The following is a 23580-nucleotide window of genomic DNA, read 5'->3' on the forward strand; positions in this document are numbered from 1 at the left end:
TTTTCATCAGGATTCAAATCGAGTTGGAAATGATGGCATAGTATGGTATGTACAGTTGCTATGGTTACTTTAATAAAACATCAAATGCAAATGTATTTTACCCTTATTCATAGGTTTCAGCTTCATATTACAGGTGACACACAAAGACATTTCACCATTCACTATTTATTTATTTTTATCGTTACTCGGTATGGCAACAGTCAATATTTTTTCTTTTCTTTCTTTCTGAAACCTATGGATATCACAAATGAGTTATACAGCTGTAGACAGACGTATATGCACAATGCCACCACATGCTACCTTAGGCACAATTATATATACTTTTTGTTCTCAGAAAGATTTGCCCTTGGCATTGTCTGGCATGAGAATTAAGACAGTACCTCAGTTGGTAGAGTATTTGTCCACTGATCCGAAAGTTGGCAGTTCAAATTCAGCTTTCAACATAAACATCATTGGTCAGATCCATGGACCCACAAGTTGGCAGTGCGATTCCAGCTCCCACAGATGAATGCTGCCGTTGTGCCCTTGGGCAAGACACTTAACCCACCGTGATCACAGTGTCTGTGTACACTGGTGTATGAATGTGTGTGTGTGCCTTGAAGGTGGAAAAGTGCTATACAAAAATGTGACTGTTTACCAAGACTCCATTTAGTATTGTTGAACTATCCCTTCAAACATATTGGAATAACAGGGGCTAAAATAAAACGAGTATGATTTATATAGTCAAGCTCCACAGTACAAAAACACTACAATCAGGTGGTATTTTCTGGCAAGCAAATGAGTCACAACACACATGGAGTTATTTAACAAACCGGGGGGGTATGAAAAAAGCTCCAACAATCCCACTTGAAATTAAATATTCTTCAGAAAATGGATGACAACAAATACCCATGCAGCACCGGGGGACATCACAATTTGGGTACAAAAAGGACCCAAAAATCATAAGTGGTAATACAAAAAGGGGTTCACGTTACCCAGTGGTAGAGTCAAATCAATGAAAATCAAATTAAACTTGCCAGGTAGTTTGCTGCAGTCACACCCGGGTATGCAAGATCAAAACGGGTTACCAGTGCAGGCTGCGGGTAAGAAATGAAAGAAAATTACCAGCCAGCAGTATAGGTCAAAAAGGAAAGATATACATGTGGGAGATTGGTGCAGAGAGATAGAGGAGAAATAATGCAATGTTGAGAGAGAGAGAGAGTGATTTGAAAGACCCACGTTTTGGACTTAGAGGCGCTGTACCTGATTTTGATCGTCTTAAAAACATGAAAAACAGAACTAAAACAGTTTTGACGTTCCAAAGTTATTACTCACTTTCCTAATGCATCCTAATTCTTAACCACGATGAGTTTATAATCGCTTTCCACAACTTTCATGGTGATAATAATAATAACTAGCATGCTAACAGCACACTTCCTGGTTCGTGGACCATAAAATTGCTTCATAATTGATGCAGACAGTACACACGAGACTTATTTTGACCCTCAGAGCCTATACTACACTGTATCGGCCAAGGGGCAAAACACATTTTAGTGTTTTACATGAAAAAATCAGGTACAGCCCCTTTAACTAAGAGAATGCCAGGATTCATCACACTAGCACTCGTCGCACATAGCACATATGCAAGAAACACTTTTATTTGAGATCACAGCTTGTCAAAAGCCCCACACCAACACGGGCAAAATCTCAGATACGTGCTAACACAGCCTCCCTCTTTACATACCACTCCTTTGGGGCAGCAACACCTGTGGTAGAATGCCATCACAACCCATCAACCTGCCCGAGACTACAGGAGCATGCATCTCTTGTGTTAAAGTGAATGTATACTGTGCACTGTCCCAGTCTCATTAAAGGGCCCACATTACACTGTTTCCTGATCTATGTTATAATGTTTCCTCATCACAAACATGCGTGGAGTTGTGTTTTGTTTCATTCACACATGTTTAACACACAAACCCTGTATATTTAGGCTGAGTTTCTCTCTCAAAGGAAAAACACTCTGTTCCACCTTGGATGTCATGCGGTAATACAGGAAGTGTTTCACTGTGTTTTAAAACTCCATACACCTTCAGTAGAATCATTTGGATCATTTCTTCCCTGGAGTTGCATATCTCTACTGAACTAAAGGGAAAACGTAGATGCTAACTACCACTTCATGACATCACAAGATGGAACTAAGTATTTTGAGCTTTGGAGATATAGACAGACTAATAATGGAAGGGTAAAGCATTACTCAAACATGTATGAAAGAAACAAAACACAACTCCAGGTCTGTTTTTGAGGAGGCTAACAACATTATAACTTGGCTTAAACCTCACAAGAATCCATTTTGTGCAATATAGGACCTTTAAATCAATTAAAATAAATGAAACCCCTTTAGGTCACTATAGTAACAGGTAAAGGTGGGCAGATTATCAATGAATACATGTGATTGTGAATGTAGTTTTTAAGATATGCAAAGTATATTGTCTATAATATAAAATCCTGCAAATAGCTCATTAAAAACTCTGTTATATTGTATTGCAAATGTTTTAACACATTTCTGATGGACTGACATAATATTCCCTGATTCCAGCTCCAACAATTGAATGCTGTTGTTGTGTCCTTGGGCAAGACACTTAACCGACCTCACCCTCAATGTCTGTGAATGTGTGTGTGAATGGGTGAATGGTTCCTTGATATAAAGTGCTTTGAGTGTCTTGAAGGTGGCAAAGTGCTATATAAACATGTGACAACTTTTAACATTTACAATCACATCTATGCTTAGTTTTGCGTTTGGAAAACAAAACCAGAGACAGTTTAGAATAAGCACGAGCTACACACTCTATATACGTCACATCAGCTGCGTGCTCTGCCTGTGACTCTGTATGACTGCACTGTCCCTGTCAAGTAAATAAAAATAAGACATTGGTGCGATTAATGGCTCGAGTATTGATTCCTTATCTCCCGATACCGCCAGATACTCCCAATTAGCCATTTTGAAAACACCAACCCATTTTTAACAACTTCAACCCAAATACTGATATCATTTTAAAGCTCAGAACCTATAGAGTCAGTCTCTGTTACAATATTTAGATGTTCTGAAGTTACTGTAATAGCATATTGTTAAGGTATCAACAGCTCTTCACATTTTGCGAAGTTTTGATAAAATGTTGGAGTAGTTTTCAGGAAAGTACCTATTGATAATGGGTATTGACATATACTCAAAACCCAAGTATCAGTATTGGTATCAGGATTGGTGACCTGAATTGGCACATCCCTAGACTGAATATTGTTATGGAGGTACTCAGTGGAGATACTAATTTTTAGTGAATATGGCTCACTCCTAGCACCGGTGCATTATAATCCTTTAATATAACTAAAGGGAGCCACGTTAGCCCAGAGCAGATTTGAGGGGCATGGAGGTCATTACACAACTGCACAACATTTACATAACGAATCTGCGCATGTGAGACCCTGAGCAGATGTTTGGCAGGGCTCAGACACTTTATTAGCACCATTATAACAGAGATGACAGGGAGTCTGGAGTCAGGGACAACTACACTAATTATCAACACAGAGGTAAAGCAGCAGGCAAACTGAGTCTTTCATCGCATAAGGTACAAAATCTGCTGAATATAAGTGAATAACAATAATAAATGTGTTTGTAAGGGCATGAAGGGAACATTTGTTATAGTCAGATCTGTGATACTAGTTGATGCTAGTTGGTCACCTATGTACAAAGACAATGCGTTGGATTTTATATTGAACACATTCTGAGAGAGTCAGATGCTCCATATATATGCAGATATGTACCACTGTAATAACTACACCTTAATAAAGCATGAATACAAGCTTTTTAAGAATGATTCCGGCTTAGCAACTATTTAAAGGTCCTATATTACACAAAATGGACTTGTGAGCTTTAAGCCATGTTAGAATGCTGTTACTTCATCAAAAACATGAGTGGAGTTGTGTTTTGTTTCATTCACACAACCCTTTATTAGTCTGTTTACATCTGCAAAGCTCAAAATGCTCCGGTCCAACTTGTGATGTCATAAAATGTTTTCAAGTTAACAGCTACCTTTTACCTTTAGTTCAGCAGAGATGGGCAACTCCAGGGCTGAAATTATCCAAATGATTCTTGTGGAGGTGTATGGAATTTAAAAACACAGTGGAGCACTTCCTGTATTACCACATGACATCACAAGATGGAACAGAGTGTTTTCTATATGAGAGAAGAACTCAGCCTAAATGTACAGGGCCTGTGTGTTAAATATGTGTGAATGAAACAAAATAAAACTTCAGGTATGTTTGTGATGAGGAAACAACATAATAAGATCAGAAAATAGATTAATTAAGAGATTAGGGTTAGAGTGTTAAGTATCAATCAATCTATGAACAGATCACATAAAAGTCCCAGTGCAGCTAAATATTCATTCTTAATTAAGCCTTTGTTCATGTTGTGTTTTGGGTAATTAAGGTGCAGTTATTCTAAAGTTTTACCCTGAACTTGTTTAGAATGTAACATAAATGAGAACTTGTCATGCAGGTATAACAGATGAACACAAAAGGCACTGGTGTTCAACACTAGAGATAACAGAAAACTGCTGTTTCATGCACATGTCAATAGAAGCAGGACCATACACAGGATTGTGACTGGCTCTTTGTATTGTAACAACATTAACAACATTGCCCTCTGCTGGCCACACTGTAAGAGCACAGCTACTATACCTCAGCTCGGTAAACATGGCTTAGTAACAGTGCATTAGCGAGAGTGAAAATGGTGAAGTAGTGAATAAGAGAAAGAATGAAGAACTTCAGTGAAAATCAAGCACAAATAGTGATAATGCATTTAACTATAAAACTGTCCCATATTTCCTGTATAAAACAAGACTGAGAGGAGGTTGTGTGTTTTCATTCAAAGGAGTGGGCGATATGCCTGAAAATTAATATAATGATTTTCTTAGAACCAGATGATGCTTTCAATTTAAGTACCATTCATGTAAATTTGTGATTATTTATGGGTTGATTTGTTTGTATTGTGATTTTAATGTCTTATTTGGTAAAGCACTTTGAAATACTTTGTGTACCAATTGTGCTATACAAATAAACTCGCTTTGTCTTGCCTAACACTTAGCACTTTTATACTGAATTTAAGATGTTAATAATGTAATTCTGGGTTAATCTGTCTGTTATTGGGTAATGACTTTCACTTAGACGTGGGGACTTGCACATTATGACCTGGATTTAAGTCAGACTTGAGTCACTATTCTGAGGACTTGTAACCTGACCTGATAAAATGGACTAAGATCTGGGACTTGGCTTGGACTTGAGGGTAGGCCTGTCATGATAACACATTTTTAAGTTCAATATTTCGCTGAAGTAAATACAGACAATAAACGATAATATTGAAACAAATTTTCCAGTAGTGCAAAGAAACAGTTCCCACGAGAGATATTGACTCCCAGTCAGTGACTTGGGACTTGACTTGGATGTGAGCTTTGAGACTTGAAATGCCTTGATGCTTCTCCTCAAAAGATATATCAAAAATATAAAGGTGTTCTGAATGTACTAATTCTTAATTCTGCTTAATTTTAAAGAAGCAAACTGGAACATGTCCCTCCGGCTTCTCTATTTGTGTCTAAGACGTTTTTAAGAAGGACCATAGACAAAAATCATATAAACTCCACAAATACGAGCTGTATTTGGTAGTTTGGTTTAAAGAGTTTAAAGGACTTGAAGCTCAAAGCAGAGGATTTGAACTTGATGTGGACTTAAGAGCCACTGACTTAGGACTCGACTTGGACTTGCTTTTCTGTGACTCAGGACTCGACTTGGACTTGCCTGTCTGTGACCTGGGACGTGACTCGGAATTGAGGCAAAAGACTTGACACTTGCAAAACAATGACTTGGTCCTCCTGATTTTATCATTTTCTATCGGTTGAAACTATTTTGTGTTGACATAAACGGACCATGAAATTCTCTGATTGGTTAATTGGTTACAGTGAGAAACTATCACCCCTCTCTTTGTAACTGCTGCTGTCAGGCTCATAATTTTGTTCTTAAAATGTTCATATTAACCTGCTATACTGGTATTTTGTCTGTAAATAAAGATATGAACATTAATTACTTAGTCACTTAGACCACTTCATTATACAGTCTATGTTCCAGACCCAGATGGCTTTGTTTGGCCAAGTATTCTTCCTCTAGTATGTGACCAGCTTTATAAAATCAAACTTTCTAAATGATAATGTAATGTTAATGTGGTATAAACATCCAGATAAAATGCATTTTAAATTTAGGTTGAGTTTTACTGTAGATTTAATTAAAATAGGTTTAATTTGCTTCTAAAACTGCCCCAATTATACAGATTTTTAGTTCTTATGATTATAATTTGATCCCAACAATCACAATTCAATTTCCATCTGCATATCGCCCAGCCCTTGTCATCCATGGTGCAGATAAAGTTCATGTCATCCACTTCTACGGGTGTGTCACAACATTAAGTCAGGTGCCCTACCTTGAGAGGGGAGATGTGCGAGTGCGACACATATCCGTGGACGTTCTCGATCTCAGAGAGGTTCTTTTCGGACACGTGCACGAGCTCTGGCGCCCGCACTTCGTTGGTGAGACGTGGGAAGCCCTGGTCAAGTGGTGGCGAGTCGTCCTCCTGATACTGGTACTGCTGTGAATACACGGCGACAAAGCAGTGAATATAGTATAGTATATAAAATAAAATAATTTATCAAAACAAAAACTCCATGAATCAGGATGTGAATGAAATGTGAATGTTTGTAAAAGTGAAAAACTGTTGATCAAAACTGAGTAACATGCAAAAATGATCTTCAGAAACATATCTCTTAAAGGGCCCATATGACACTATTTTCTATCTATGTTATAATGTTGTTTCCTCATCACTAACAGACCTGGAGTTGTGTTTTGTTTCATTCACACATGTTTAACACACAAACCCTGCATATTTATGCTGAGTTTATGCTCTCAAACCGAAAGCACTTGGTTCCACCTTGTGATGTTGTGTGGTAACACAGGAAGTGCTCTAATGTGTTTTTAAACTCCATACACCTTTAGTAGAATTGTATGGATCATTTCAGCCCTAGAGTTGCCAATCTCTACTGAACTATACAGCAACTGTTAACTTGAAAACCCCCACTTCATGACATCACAAGGTGAAACAGAGCATTTTGAGCTTTGGGGATGTAGACAGACTAATAATAAAGGGTAACTCAAACATGTGTGAATGAAAGAAAACACAACTCCAGGTATGTTTTCAAGGAGGTAAAAACATTATAACACAGCAAACCTAACAAGAGTTCATTTTGTGTAATATAGGAGCTTTAAGGATTTAAAGGTGTACTGGGTACCTTTTGTAGTGGATGGTGATATAATTGTTTTGCCTTGTATGTGCCACATTTGGGTAAACTTATCTGTCTCCATAGAGGCAACCAGGTGCCAAGTTACAGGTTAGATCTGTGGAGAGGCAACCCTGCAATAATTAATTAGAGTCCTAAAATAGACGGTATATATAAATGGACATAGCTAATGTGCTAGGCACCACATTCCAAATAGCAAGTGATCATTAGCACACTCCAGTGCACTTTCTGTTTGAAAATTTGGATTAGTTCTTTGGTTGCTATGATACTTGCAGTCGGAATTCCAAATATGGAATTTGGCTCCAAATTCACCCCTATAACTGCTAGCCTCGATGAGTTTCATTTGACTGGAGCCAAACGCTGTGGGTGACGTCACACTCACTTAGTCCACTTCTGGACACTTATGGGTCCTACCAAACTCTTTTATTTTTATGTGCTTAATGTTTAGATGGTAAAAATAGTTGTTTAAAAAAAAAGAAAAGTATATAATGTATGTATCCAATACTGCCAAGTAAAATGACTTCCTGTACTTTACTAAATAAACAGTAAATATTTGTCTCTTAGAAAACATTGCATATAGATAAATAACAGGTGATATGTGTGCTTTGGTTTGTGTTTCGACTGACTGATGAATGAAAATCCATGAGAGACACAAGTAAATGGTTTATTAGATGAAATGGCTTTATAAATCTGAATGCCCTGGAGTCTTCCATCTCTCACCCAGGGAGCGCTGGTCAGGGCTGGGGTCATGCAGGGTGGGGGTTGGCTGTTGTTTGGGGGCCCATGTACGGCTGGTGGCCTGTTCTGGAGAAAGCAACACCACCAAAGTTCACCCAGAATTCAACTTGTAAATATTAATAAAACATCTTCAAACATGAGCACTCATCCAAGTCAAACACCCTACTAACAAGCAGGAGGATTAGAAGCTCCAGATGGCACATGGCACACTAGACCACAGTGTGCTGAAAAAGCGGTTGTCCCACACCCTGATGGCATATTTACTGTTATGATGAGAAAAATGAACCTGCCAGATTCATGTGTGCAGCACATAGACATAGGTATCCTGCTAGCTGCCGCATTCTAAATAGGAAGTAAGCACAGATTCGGTTCCGGCTCCATCAACTTGAAAAACTGTCACCCCTCTCTCTGTAACCTCTGCAGTGAGCTTCATCATTTTGGTCCTAAAATGTTAGTACAGACCTGCTCTGTATGACCCTGGTATTTTTATTTCACTATTGTGTCCATAAATCAAAATATGAACAGTAATAGGCCCTCTCTTTCCCCGAGGTCGTGCCCGCTAGCATTAGCAACATGTTTGATTGACAGCGTTGCTCGATCTGTGCTAAACCAGTGGTGCAGGGACGGGAAGGGGCGTTACCTTCAACAGCCTCACTCCAGCTTGGCTCTTTGGTTGCTATGATACTCACGGTTGGATTTCAAATATGGAGCTCCGAATTGGCCCCTATAACTGTTAGCCTAGATGAGCTTAATTTGATTGGAGCCGAACGCTATGGGTGATATCACACTCACTTAGTCGACTTCTTTATACAGACTATAGTGCAGCACTCTGAATCGAGTTGTAAACATCAGTCTGGGACAGCTCTAACTGAAAGCAATCGGAAAACGCGGAACACCACGATGATTATTTGAAACTGATTGGCTGAAGCGTCACAACAGCGAAACAAGACGAAAAATCTAACTTTTCTCCCCAGTGCATAAATGCACAAAACTGACCTTCTGCACATTTTTCACGAACTAAATAGTCATATTGTCAGTAAAATAGGCTGAAGATCATCTGTCCATGTCGCCATGTTTGTTTTGGTTCACTTGGGCGCTCTGCACAATCCTCAGTGCTGCTCTGTGATTGGTCAACCTGCCCCATTAACCTTACAGCAGAAGTATCTAAAGATGGATTCTCGTGAGTTTGTGAACTTACAAATATTGCCAGAATCCATGTTGCTGTGCCAGATTAGATAAAAATGAATGTATTTCACATTAAGATTGTGCATATCGTGGTTTAACAATGAAATACTGCTTTTAAGAAGTATTCAGTTTGCGATACATCTCAGAATATCATGGGCATTATAACGATGATCGCAAAATCATGAAAATATCGTGTCGTAAGCCAAAGCCCCTGCAATTCCCAACCGTATTATTGGCTTGGAGCTCAGTTATACGCAACATTGAAACCTTTCCCCATTCAGAAAGATGATATATTGTCAATCGCTATGGCAACAGCCCTCATTTTTCAGCATTCGGAAACCCATGGATAAAAATGTCTATGATGCACAGATGTCACTACAGCTGTGAGGCTAATCAAGCGCACCATACACACACACGCACACACACAAAACCAGAGGGTGAAATACAGAACAAACTTAAGAAGATACGCATGAAGAATTTTACATATATTCAAAGTGAACACAATTATATGGTTCAGAAACACTAACACTATACTTGACCTTTATGCAAAACAAGTGTGGAAATACAGTGCAGAGGGTGACGCTAAACAACCGCAACGCTCTACTGATTAGCTTACAGTTATTTCTGCTGGCACCTCGAGGCAACGACGTAAAGAGATGTATGCTAACGTTAGCCGCTACACAGCTCTGAGCAAGGCGTATATTAAGCTAGCAGGCCTACTAAAAATAGAAGTTCTGTAATTTCTCCATGCATGAATACTCATTTGTATAATCCTTACGATACACAGGCCCAAGCATATTAGTAAAACGGACTCGTGCTCGTGTTCTGCATAAATTATCGCTATCACATTACAAAGTCTTGTGTAACTCTGAGATGCTGTTGTTCGCGTTTCATTTTGGGGTTTTAGAAGGACAAGGTTGCCAGAAGGCCAACTGCTGCCACGGGACGCAAAAAATTAATGGCTATATCTAATGAATTCTTAACGTTTTAAAATGAAAAATGCAACCCTCCTTGTAGCTCCTTAATGAATTCATTTCGGTAAATTTTAATAGAATGACAAGACGGAGAAGAAAGGAGTGTGCGTAGAAACAAGACTCACTGAAGGACCACGTCTGCCTAGTCAAAGGCTCTGTACCTAATTTTTACAAACAACAACTAGCATGTTAACGTGCACCTCATGAGTACTGAACAATAAAGCGCTTTATAATTCGATGCAGACTGTATGCAGCAGACTTATTTTGACCTCAGGAGCTCTGTGACAAGACCAATATTGCTCCAATACATGGGAAAGCATCGTGTACAGGGCCTTTACATCATCCACAATTGAATTAATTCTATCACACTAGACTGCCACTTGAAAATACCATTTAAAAATACAAAATCAGAAGTCACAGAGGGTGGTTATTCTAGTCAGTTCCTTTTTCTGTCAATGTACCATATATAGGCTACAATACACCATTTCCTGGAGATTAATCCTAACCTTAACCATAGTCACTACTGGTCTAACTAAACCTCTAACCTGACACCTACTGACCAGTCAAAAGTTTGGACACACTCTCTCATCCAGCGTGTTTTTTCTTTATTTTTACTACTTTTTACATTTTATATAGATAGGAGACATCAACTATATGAAGCAAGATATATGGAATTATGCAGTAAAGAAAAAAAGATAAATACTTAATACTACAAATTTAAAATTCCATATATCTTATTTCATATATTTGATGATGTAGGAAGAAGCAAAAATTTAAACAAAACAAACAAAAAAAACATTGTTTGGGTGTGTCCAAACTTCCGCGTATTTTAAACCAGATCTGAAATTAAAACCATGTTTTTGATTTTATGGATACCTCATTTTTGTCCCCATAATGAAGGAAGGTCCCCATGAACTACAGATTTTAGTCCCCACAATGTGATAAATATCCCACCCAAACACTTGCCTCATGCACAGTCAACAGTACATCCTTTTTATTAGGTTTATGGGTCACTTGTGAGTATTGTTGATATTGTTCACTTGGGAAATTAAAAAAACACAAAATTATAACAATAATGCAGACAAAATAGGTTTATATTATATTACTGGCAATTCATGGGTATCAACTTCCTGTTATAGGCAACATTTTGAGGACTTTTTTCCCCAATCAAAAGATATGTTATTTTGGTATAAAATGTTAATCACTATAGCAATGGTCCTAACTATATACCATTATGAAACATTTGAATATCTGCCAACTCAAGAAGGGCAGTGAAACCAGATTTTATTTCTGAATACCTACACATGTACTATAGATGTAGGTAACGTTCCAGAGTGGCATTAAAACCTTGTAGGAATAATTACACTGATCCCAGTAGTGCCTTGAGAGCGACCCCTTTGTCCCACTTCCTTCAGAGAAGCTCTTAGACCACAGGTAGAGTCCCTTTCAAGCAAAGGCACAAGTTCTGCTTGCTGTAATTACTGCCATCTGCAGGATTCATCAGCAGATGGAAGATTAAGTGGTACAATGAGTTTCTCTGTTAATTCAAGGCTGTAGAGGCTGCGGAGAGAAAGACGGGGGCTGCTTTTTTAGCCATAAATCTGTTCCTCACCTTCACCTTTTACTCAACTTTTCACTTACGATTGATGTTCTGCTGGTACATTGTATTGTTACTGATCAGCCAAACTTCAGTCTAATTTATGGACATGTTTCACTTAGTTTTATACAGTTTTAAGTATTACACTTAAATTGAGGATGTGTAAAATTTTGTATTTTGAATTCCATAAACATGATCTAGTGGTGTCCCCAGATATGAAGTAAGCCTGCTCAAATCAAACAGAGCTTTTACTGGTAACAATCGTACCAGTTGCAAACACACTGGACATGATTTCAAGTTGTTGATGTTATAATTTGGTGTTTTGGTTCTCAAGATGATTATCCAATCAAAAAGCAGTGTCATATTTGTCTCACATTTGGGTTACCAGTTTCAATGCTGAAATTCAGTCGGTTTAAACCTAAAAGGACTCTCTGATATGAATGGTCTATACTGAGAATGACAAAAACCTGCAAGTGTCTCTGTCTGCAAATTAAGGCTCTGGACACACAGGTTCAGTTGTGATTTTAGCTTCTTTTTTAAACCATTACATCAGTCATTGGTTCAGAAACATCGGTCACACATATTTTAGCCTGGGCCACAGAGAGGAGTGAAACGTGAGTTTGTCTGAGGTGGCCTGCTTTGGCTTGTATCGGCACTTCACAAACGCAGATGTCATTTCCACTGGGGCTGCTACGGGCGAAGGGGGCAGGTGTCTGCACATTTTGGCTCACTGTAGCAAAATTAATTTAAGAAGCGTCTCTAAATATAGAAACAAGCCCACACTGTCTGCACTTCAGCTCACTGCTCCTTTTAGGGATGTTCCATATGGATGTTTTTGAGCAGATATCAATATCCAATATTTGTCTTGCTGTTGATATTAAAATTTTAAAATCCAAAGCGAGGCCCGCCCAGACATTTAGGTTCAATATTAGCCTGATAATGATATCTGGAAACCCCCCACTTGGTCTCACGTAATTCTACACTAAATACACATACTTCTATGTCCTTGTACTGGCCCCTCACTGTGCATCAGATCACACTGGACAATCAAATAGGCCGCACTGCAATTTCTCTAATGAGGCAAGAGCGTTACACAGAGCAGAGCCAGAGAAGAGCCAAGGCAGGTTCATCTGACCCTCAGCCTCAGAGAAGCCCAGTGACCTACAATATAGAAGAGCACAGAGCAGCACTGGGCACACAGCTCCCATGAGGCCATTACATAACCATGAAGGAATAGCATTGAGCACTACTGGGGTTTCATTTAAGTACTGTGAAATTATATGAAATTATTTTATTGTACTAGAATACATGACAAACACACCACAATGCATACGACACCAGTTAAGTGGGATATAGATATACAAAGGGTGAGATGAAATTTCTTTTGGACAAATATGTCTCTATTTAAAGGTCCTACATTACACAAAATTGACTCTTGTGAGCTTTAAGCCATGTTATAATGCTGTCACCTCCTCAAAAACATACCTGGAGTTGTGTTTTGTTTCATTCACACATGTTTGAGTAACTATTTTTAGTCAAAGCTGAAAAGATCTGTTCCACCTTGTGATGTCATGAAGGGATAGTTTTCAAGTTAATGGCAACCTTTAGCTTTAGTTCAGTAGAGATAGGTAATTCCAGGGCTGAAATTATCCAAATAATTCTAGTGAAGGTATAAAGAGTTTAAAAATACAGTGAAACATTTCCTCTATTACCGCTTGATGACATCATAAGGTGGAACAGAGTGTTTTGTGTTTGCCAAAATATGCAGTGTTTGTGTGTTAAACATGTGTGAATGAAACAAAACACAACTCCAGCTCTGTTTGTGATGAGGAAACAACATTATAAGATAATATCAGAAAGTAGCGTAATATATATCCTTTAAAGGCAGTGAACCTGGTTCAATATAAACGGGTTGCAGTATCTTGAGTTATTTCTCACTTTCCTAACACATTCCTAACATCCTAAATATTTACTGCAATGAGTTTATAAGTGCATTTTACAACTTTCAGAAGCCAGAGTGGAGTTTAGCCGTCACAGTAATGCTAACAATAACAACTACTAGCATGTTAACAGCGCATCAGCACTACTTCCTGGTTCGCGGATGATAAAAATGCTTTATAATTTTTCCCTAAGAACTGCTTTTACAAAATATCTGTCCTGGGGTAAAACAAATTTGACCTTGTTTGCTTTACTTTCATTCGGGTGCAGCCCCTATAAAAAAACATTTTAAAAGTTTAGAAAATGCTTTTATGCAGCTTTTTTGCAATTTAGTTTACAGTTCATTCAAGTGTGACCTCAACCGCATCATTTTAAAGGCACATTCAAGATGGATAATCTAATGTTCCATTATCGTCAGTGGGATGCTAACAAAATTAGAGATTAGAGAATTAGAGTTTTTCCTGATGAGAAACTAATAAGCCAATAAGCTCTGCCAATATTTTTGGGGCAATATTGGCAGAGCTTACAATCAAAACAATTTTGATTGTTTTCCTAATAATGACAAACATCAGCCATCAACCTTAAAACGAAATGTTTACAGTTTTTAACATAGCCTACAGCGTATGTGCGATATGCAGTAGTTTACAGTAGAGAGGGTGTGAGTTACATGAACAGACAGTGGAACAAAAGTGCTTCGCTCAGACCAGTGCGGCAGGTTTGATGTTGGCCCATTTTAATGACGTGTCAAAGATGAGAAATGCATCTCTCTACACAGCCAGAATATAAAAGTGTGAGCTTGTGTGAGGAACGCTAACAAGGCTTTGCACTGGCATATACAGTGTCCTTTATTGATACTGTACAGTGACATCATGCTGGGGGGTTCTGCATGTATTGTCTATGGTGCAATACTCAGCAGTTACCATACACAGCGCACACATTAGCAAACACTGCCAAAATGGTTTTAACATAGCCTGAGAACTTGGGAAAAAATACAAAATGGATTTAAACAACACATCTTCAGGAGCCTGTGAGAGCGCAGTAAAATTTAATTTCCCTTGGGATCAATAAATGGTAAATGGTCATGTTTTTTTATAGTGCTTTTCCATTTTCAAGGCACTCAAACCGTTTTACATCAAGGAACCACTCACCCATTCACACCCATTCATACACCAGTGTACACAGACAAATAACAATGTTTATGCCAAGAGCAGGATTCGAACTGCCAACCTTCTACCAACTGAATTTCTCTCTCTAGACAAGCGTCCTGTTTAGATGTTCGATTTTCAACAACAGCGGTGAAAATGAGTGGCTGAAAAACAGTTGGCTAATGCTAACTAGCTTGTGACTGTGTTTAACAGCACAAACCAGCTTTCTTGCTGTAGCTCCAGCTAAGCCAGTTTCTTATGGTCGTATGGTGTTAAAACAAAGATCAGATTAAAGTCCAACCTCGGTAACAAAGCTTTAGACTGTAGTTAGCATCACACCCCCAGGGAATGTTGATGACATCAGCTGTAAAGTATCAAACTGCACGTGTGGACCAGTGCTTCTCCTTCGTTGTCATTATTCAGACCGTGGTGGGGTTGTAATCTGGTGATGAAGCAGAAGCAGGCCCATGTGAGGCTAATAGAGCACAGCCTGGAGAGGTGATGTTTGCTCTAACACTGAGTGACTAGTGCTGCATCCGACATAACCAGACTACTGCATCTGACCAATGACAGAGGAGGATTTCAATTTAAAGTGTATACATGTAACCAGTTCATATATAATATATAATATAATATGTCTAATATATATATGTCTAATAACAGTCCCCAGAAAAACTTAAAATTAGGCATGGGACAATGCTGAAATTTGGTGTCACGTTTATCATGGCCAAAATAATTGTGATTAACGATAATATCACAATAATGAATAAAGTTGTAGACAAATGATGTTTATGAATAATTATAATTTTAACATTATGAACAGGTTCCATATTTCAACAGCTGTTATAGTACTGTATTTGAGATAAGTGATCTAGAAGAAAACATCAGGGAGAAGTAGTTTTTTCTGCACATGGTGATGTAATGGCGATTATCTTTGTGATGATTCTTGCGATTATATAAAATGCCCCGGATTGGCTCTTTGGTAGCTATGATACTTGCGGTCGGAATTATTACTTGGCTCCAATTTCGCCCCCTATAACTGCTCTAGCCTTGATGAGCTTAATTTGGCTGGAGCCGAAGACTATGGGTGACGTCACACTCACTTAGTCCACTTCTTTATACGGTCTATGGGCTGAACCAATAAATAGCAGCACATGTTGATTTTATTTATCATTATTGTGAACCAGATTAAACAGAGAGCACTGTGCAAAGTTCCCACTGTGTTCCATGGATCCTTAATGTACCACAAGCTTCACAAAATAACAACACTGAAGTCCAAATATATTATAAAAGCTCTTAAGAGTCAAAGTGAGACCACTGTGTACTGTCTGTATCTAATTCTAAACCTTTTCAGAGTCTGATAACCAGAAAGTGTACTGTTAGCATGCTAGCTGGCATTAACATGAAGGCAAAACTACGTTCAGGCCTCTGAAAGTTGAGAAATGCATTTATTATTTATCACTTAGAATAATTAGGATGCTATGAACGTTTTAGTAAGTGAGGAATAACTTTGGATTACTGCAGTTTGTTTAAAAAGAACTACTTCTTTTTTCATGTTCTTAAAGACGGTAAAAATCAGGCAACACCAGATATGGTTACTACAACACAGAAATAGTATATATTAGTGTTTGATACAGAAGTCATTATGGATGTGTAAAGGGTACATTTGTTGGCTGTACTAGTATTATGAAATTTAATTTAACTGCGAGCGTAAAAAGTGTGCCGTCTTTATCTGCATGTTGTTTCTGTATGAAGCCAAACTGAGCAAATATTGTCCCATGCCAAGCTGAACAAAACACTTAAAAACACTGCTCTAGGATATTCTAGCATTAGTCACTCTCCACTGCCTTTGTTCCCACCAAAGCAACTTTAATTATTCTACATCACACACTCACATTTGTGTGTTTATTCAGGACATGCCAAATTTTATAAGGTTTAAAGTGGTGACGTATTCAGACCACACTCCCATTTAATGTGAGGCTTAAAGGTCTTATAGTGTTCATTATTTTGACTTTTTGAACTATATTATGGAAATTGTGTTGAATGTTTTTAAGTATTACAACTTAGCTAGTTATGAAGAATGCTGTAAATAAATCGCTAGCAGGGGACACAATGTCGACATCTCTGACACAGTGGAAGCTAAACTAACTATCTAAACTTAATTTAAACCTTTAAATGATCAGAGTAAGAGAGCACGCTTGGTGATGACAAATGGACAAGACGCCCGCCAACCTCACTGTTAGCATTACTGCTTCCTGTCCAGTTTTATCTCTATGAGGTTTTTGCAGAGTCACGTTAAAATGAATAAATGTTTAAAGTTCAGGTAGTGGACAGGGAGCTGTGGGTGAATGTCACTGACAACATGTTAAACATTACACAAATAAAATCAATACTTTAGACTTCAGAGTTTAGAAAGAGACATGCTTGTGTCTCAATGCTAATGCTAATGCTAATTTTGAGGTATAATAAGTATTAAAACAACACCACAAACTGAAGTATTCTACATATAAGAATTGGGTAGTCTTTCTTTTAATTCATTTCATTTTTAATAGATTGTTCATTTATTTTTTTCAAATTTTAATAAAAGTGACTGTTAGCTTTGAGACACAGTGAGCTAGCTAGCACAGAGCCTATTATTAAGACATGTTGTTGATGTAGAGGAGTCACAAGTAAATATCTTTAAGTTTTGGAAAGTGAGACAGGTGTGCTAAATGTACACAAATGTTTTTATTATATTATATATTTCAGCAATGTATTTTTTTATGAGAAGCACGGTCAGTTTTGCATAATAAGGATTTCGGGATTGTCACAAACCACTGAAGATCATAGTACTAAATACTACCAATACAACCAAAGTATTTTAGTACTTTATGGTAAAAATCATATTTACCAGTAGTGACCCAGCAGCTTATTGTGTTGTTTCACTACTCTTTTGTTTACTTTCTGTTTTTACATAGTTTTGGCTGATGCATCTCTATGGGCGTTTTGTATTCCTGCTTTAAACATGGCAGATTTCCATGGTAACGGTCGCTTTTTGCCCTTTAATATAATCCGGCATGCTTCACTGTGAGGATTCCTGTTTGCTAACGCTCAGGCCCGCCCCGTCCACACAATGAGATGTAAATGTGGGGTGGCATGGCCGTGGGCGCGTGCGGAGATGGGGCAGATTTAGCGTGGAGTCTCCTGGCGGCTTGTGTGCACTGACCTCTTTCTGGGGCTTTATATACCTACAGTTAGACTCTCCTCACTCCAGTCTCAGCCCTGGTCCTAATTCCTGCAGACAGTATGAGGGGAGAGATGAGCTATGGGGGATGTTAAAAGAGCACCTGCCTCCTGCTCCTCTGCTTTTCCATTCAAATATGTCCAAACAAACCCCCAGTCAAAATGTGCACCCAGTGAATGTGGGCTTTCTATGTCACGCCTTCATCAGATAATCTCATCATTTTGAATTTCTACTAACTGATCATAGACTGTGTATATATAAATGGACATAACTAATGCGCAAGCCGCGTTCCAAATAGGATTCCAAATGACTGACAGTGTTGCTAAGCGTCCGCTCCCTACTAAACCAGCGGTGTGGGCCGGAAAGGGCTTTACCCTCAACAGCCTGGCTCCGGATTGGCTATTTGGTAGCCATGATACTCGCGGTTTGGAGCTGAACGCTATGGGTGATGCCACACTCCCTTAGTCCACTTCTTTATACAGTTTATACAACTAACAGATATTTGAGCATGAGAGCAACGTTTCTTCCGGCAGTTAAAGGTGCTGTTTGGAACCTTTCTGATGGAGACAACTGGTAAGTTACATGCAACCCTGCTTACAGTAAGAATGCATGTTTATGACATTATTTTGAAGCAATAAAACCATCTATAACTATAACTAACTATACATGAAAATAAATGAGTTTGTGTATTGTGTTCCAAAGAAAGTCTACAAGAATGGACAACATTTTGAGACTAAAGTCTTGATAATGAGTTGGGCTGATTTAAACACTTTTACTTCTCTACTTGGTCACTTTGTACCACAGAGTGTGTATAAAAACAGCAGTGAGGCCTGTAAAAAGACCTTATCCTCAGAGCACATGGCTAATTATGCAGAGTAAACAAAGTCCGCATTAGGACTGTTGTCGTGCTAGGACTGTTGTCGTGCTAGCGCTGTCGTCGTGTTAGCACTGACATCAGGGCTGCACTCTCCATAGTTATTTTACCAAGTTCAGCATCCACACCAAAGGCTAAATGAAGGTATAAAAAAGCAAAATGCAAATTTCTTTTCTGTCAAAATTATTAGCGTGTTTTAAGAGTCTGTAGAGCCTCCATAGTCTGCAACCTGCTCTGGTCATTAGCATCAGCATTAGCCACAGACGTCAACAGCGCAGTGCTCACATCTCATTCTGGAAATAGAAAGCTGTATTGGATCGGTGATTTGCTGATACCTGTATCATATCAGAACGACCCTAGTACATTCCAGGCAAAGCAATGATGTATCCGTGGAGACGGGCATGAGGCACTGAATTCACAGGGTCAACAGTCAGAACAAGGGGACTCCAAAAACTGTTCCTCTACAGCACAACAGGTATTAACAATTCAAAAGAAGTCCAAAGTAAATGAAGTTCATTGTTAAAGTGATGTAACAGTAATCGAAATATCGTGAGGTCACAAATCTCACAATTGTAACGTGGGCCATCACAGTGTATCGAATCACAATTGTCTTAAATAGCTTACATGTCTCATATTTTACTGTTTTCTGATCTACGTTATAATGTTGTTTCCTCATCACAAACATGCGTGGAGTTGTGTTTTGTTTCATTCACACATGTTTAACACACAAACCCTGTATATTTAGGCTTAGTTCTTCTCTTAAACAGAAAACACTCTATTCCACCTTATGATGTCATGTGGTAGTACAGGAAGTGCTCCACCGTGTTTTTAAACTCCATACACCTTCAACAGAATCATTTGGATAATTTCTGCTCTGGAATTTCCAATAACAACTGAACAAAAGGTAAGCTAAGGTAGTTGTTAACTTGAAAACTATTTCTTCTTGACATAAGAAGGTGCAACAGAGCTTTTTTGAACTTGGAGATGTAGACAGACTTATAATAAAGAGTTATTCAAACATGAATAAGACAAAACACAACTCCAGGTATGTTTTTGAGGAGGTAACAGCATTATAACACGGCTTAAAGCTCACAAGAGACCATTTTGTGTAATATATAGGAGTAGAGAGAGAACTACATAGACCATGATCCTTTGCTCCATTTCAATGCACACAGTATGAAGCAATAACAGTTACAAAGAACTTTTCTATCTTCTTTCTTTGGACTATGACAGTAATACAGCACCAAAGGTCAAAGATTTTTAAAGGAAACAGTAGCATTTGTTCCATTCTGTTGTGTTAGCATCTTCCCAATATCGCAATAAATATCACACCATGAGATTTCCATATCGTCACAATTCCATTGTTAACTGAGTTTCATAAAGAGAAGGATGCCTCTATCATCGTGTCCAGACCACACCCGTAACTCCCAGAAGCCCCTGCTATAGCACTCACTCACCGTTTGACTCTGTTCTCAAGGTTAAGACCACTTACATTAATGGCACATAAATCTTTTTCATCTCATTCAGCTTATTACTATTCTGACCTAATGACAAAGCAGAACAAAGACGCCAACACTAATTCTACTTTTGAATTAGCATAACCCAACTGTGTAACATACATAAATCAAGTTCTATAGTGTTGTTTTAGAAAGCTCTGTTTAATGTTCCTTTATCTGACCATGCAGAGATAATTGCTAACTAATTAAAGCTGCACTATGCAATTTTGCTTGTCTCCGTGGAGTTGTTATTTCTTTCTCTGAAATGTTTCACAGTATGGATTAAACGTATATATAGGCCTGTCACTATAATTACAATATTAATATAACTTATTGTTCAGTATATGAAAGCTGCAACAGTATATTTTAGGGCTCAGTATTTATTATGGGTACAATTTCTTTGCAAAAATGGGGAGAACTGGGGTATTTTTGTTGTAATATTAAAACATTTGAGCTGTGGAGGGTTGAAAAAGTTTATTCTGCTATGTGTCTGTTGCACCTTAGGCCTTTTAATGATACTGTCTCTTTAAAAAAGGTTTAATGGGGTTATCTTCCTTTTTTTTTAACCTTAATCAGTGTCTTAAAGTAGTTTCAATATTATCGTTTATCGCAATATTTCTCTGGAGCAATATGTCATGCTTCAAAATGTGTTATCGTGACAGACCTACATATATACACGGAGACGCCACCATAACAAGTTACAGGTCAGATCTGTGGGGACCGAAGCCTGCCTACAGTGATATTTTGAAGTATTTTGAAGCAATAAACGCCTGTAATTCAACAAAGACAAGACAGATAGGTTTAATGCCATAGTATGGAACATTTCAGGCAAAGAAATAACATATTAATGGAGACAAGCAAGTGGCAGACAACTCACTATGAAAGTTACATAGTGCACCTTTAACTGAATGCACTTACAAGAGAATAACTGTTGAGGTTAGATTGTCAACATATAAAAATACAATGCCTCGCTTCTAGTGGAATAGTTAGCTAACATTACAGGGCTCTGAATTTATAACAAGTCTGACAGTGACAAAGATGGTCCTCCTCGGGTAAAAATGAAGTTACTTATCACACGTCCCCAGTGGTGGAATATAACAAAGTAAAAGTAAGAAAGCAGTACTGTAGTTGAGCAAAACTTTTAGGTATCTGCACTTTACTTAAGTAGATTTTAAAGTGGATACTGTACTTTTTACTTTTACCTCACTACATTTGAGAGCAGGTATCTGTACTTTCTACTCCACTACATTTTTGTAGCTGGACTGAAAAGTATTTTTATTATTGTTTGAGACCTACTGAAAAGTCTGAGGGTTCATTTTTATCATGTTCATAGTTTCAGCAAAAAACCCCAACAAAAACCAACAAATAAAAACAGTGATTCAATTGTTTCTACTGAAGAAAATTCAGCACAAATCTTTATCAAAATCACTACATTTGAAGCTTTATAAGATCTCAAAATCCCCATAAAATACTTTCACTTTTTACTCTTAAAGTACATTTCCAAATGAGTACTTTAATATCTTTACTTAAGTAGTAAAAGAAAAATTCAAATCTGTCATCTGGACAAAAAGTTGTAGGAGTGAAGATGTTTTGCTGTTCATCTAAACCCACTTCTTCAGTTCTGGTCAGATTACTAGTGGACACTGCCTTATATCTGTCTGAAGGGAGGAGCTAACTACCTGTTGTTTACAGTTTCTGTTTGTTGGCTAGTGAGTTACACTAAGTGTGAACTGTGCCTGTGTGAGTCATATTTAGCATAATCATTCTCTCACACCTGTTAGCACACTGGCTAGCTCAATTGTTTTCTTTGTTTACATACAGGTCTAAGGATGGAATTATAAATAACACATAGATGATGTCTAAGGCCCTCATTCCTTAGGCCCCCACAGACATCTTTTACTTAAGTAGATTTTTTCATGTAATACTTTTACTAGTAGTAAAGTATGTGTGTAAGTATGTTTACTAGTAGTAAAAGTATGTTTTTTTGCTCCAGTAGCTGTACTTGTATTGAAGGATCACAATTGAATACTTCTTCCACCACTGAGGGAGATGAGGAGCTGAAATGAACTTGCAATGAGCCTATTACAGTGGAGGAATTAATTGTGTCTGTCACGATGACGAATAGTGTTACAGCAGCGCCGCATACAGAAATATTCCAGTGCTGTAAATATGGCCTCATTAAGCCCCAGTAAGCATTAGAACTGCTAGAAGCACTACACATAGGAGAGAAGGAGAACACTGCCATATGAGTAAGTCCAAATATAGGTCCATTTTGAAATATCAAGTGTTTTCTGAAAAGTATTCAATTAGTTTTGCAATTTATGTTTAAAAATAGGATTCTGTTGAGAGTGCACAGTGTAAACAACTCCAGGAGCATCAGCATTTAAGAGAAGACTGAAATCTGAAGTGATAAACTAACACAAGAATCACATGCATTTCAGAACATGTTTGTCAAGGTCTAAACTACAGCTACTACAGATTTTGCCATAAAAACATACAATATTTTGTTATTTTCAGAGCAAATTCTATGAGCTAAATACATACATTTGATAGCAATATGTTATGCTGTCCTTATATTTATAAAAAAAAAAAAAACAACATTATTCAAAAGAATGAATAACATAAAAAGAAAATATAAGATAAGGTGGAAGCTTTCATATTGCTACTTCCTTCACATTTTACCCACCTGTTTTTTGTTTTTTTTTTGTTTTGTTTTTTTGTTACAGGTTATATATGTGCCAAAAATTATAAATAAAAAAATAAATAAGAAAAAATAAGAATAAAAAAATGTAAAAAAAAAAATATATATATATATATATATATATATATATATATATATATATATATATATATATATATATATATTTACAAATAAAAATTGGCTAGCTCACTGAATAGCATTGAAAAGAAAAGAAAACATAAGCGAGGCTTTAATATTACTTCTTTCTTCACCCATGTTTTATCTACTGAAGTTTTGAGGTTTTTTGTTACATGTTATATACATGCAAAAAAATATAAATACAAAAAATAATTATAA

The 23580-nt window shown here is 37.6% G+C and overlaps 1 protein-coding gene across 1 annotated transcript in view; it reads right to left on the minus strand.

The window, feature by feature from the left end:
• The window catches only part of dlg2 (discs, large homolog 2 (Drosophila)), a 160680-nt gene that overhangs the window by 136722 nt on the left and 378 nt on the right, over positions 1-23580 (minus strand). Inside the window, exon 2 of the mRNA XM_055226824.1 lies at positions 6503-6664. Coding sequence (XP_055082799.1) covers positions 6503-6664 — 162 coding nt within the window. The remainder of the gene's footprint in view (positions 1-6502; positions 6665-23580) is intronic.

Source organism: Periophthalmus magnuspinnatus, chromosome 14 (assembly GCF_009829125.3).
Source record: "Periophthalmus magnuspinnatus isolate fPerMag1 chromosome 14, fPerMag1.2.pri, whole genome shotgun sequence".
In the NCBI taxonomy this organism is placed as follows: Eukaryota; Metazoa; Chordata; class Actinopteri; order Gobiiformes; family Gobiidae; genus Periophthalmus; species Periophthalmus magnuspinnatus.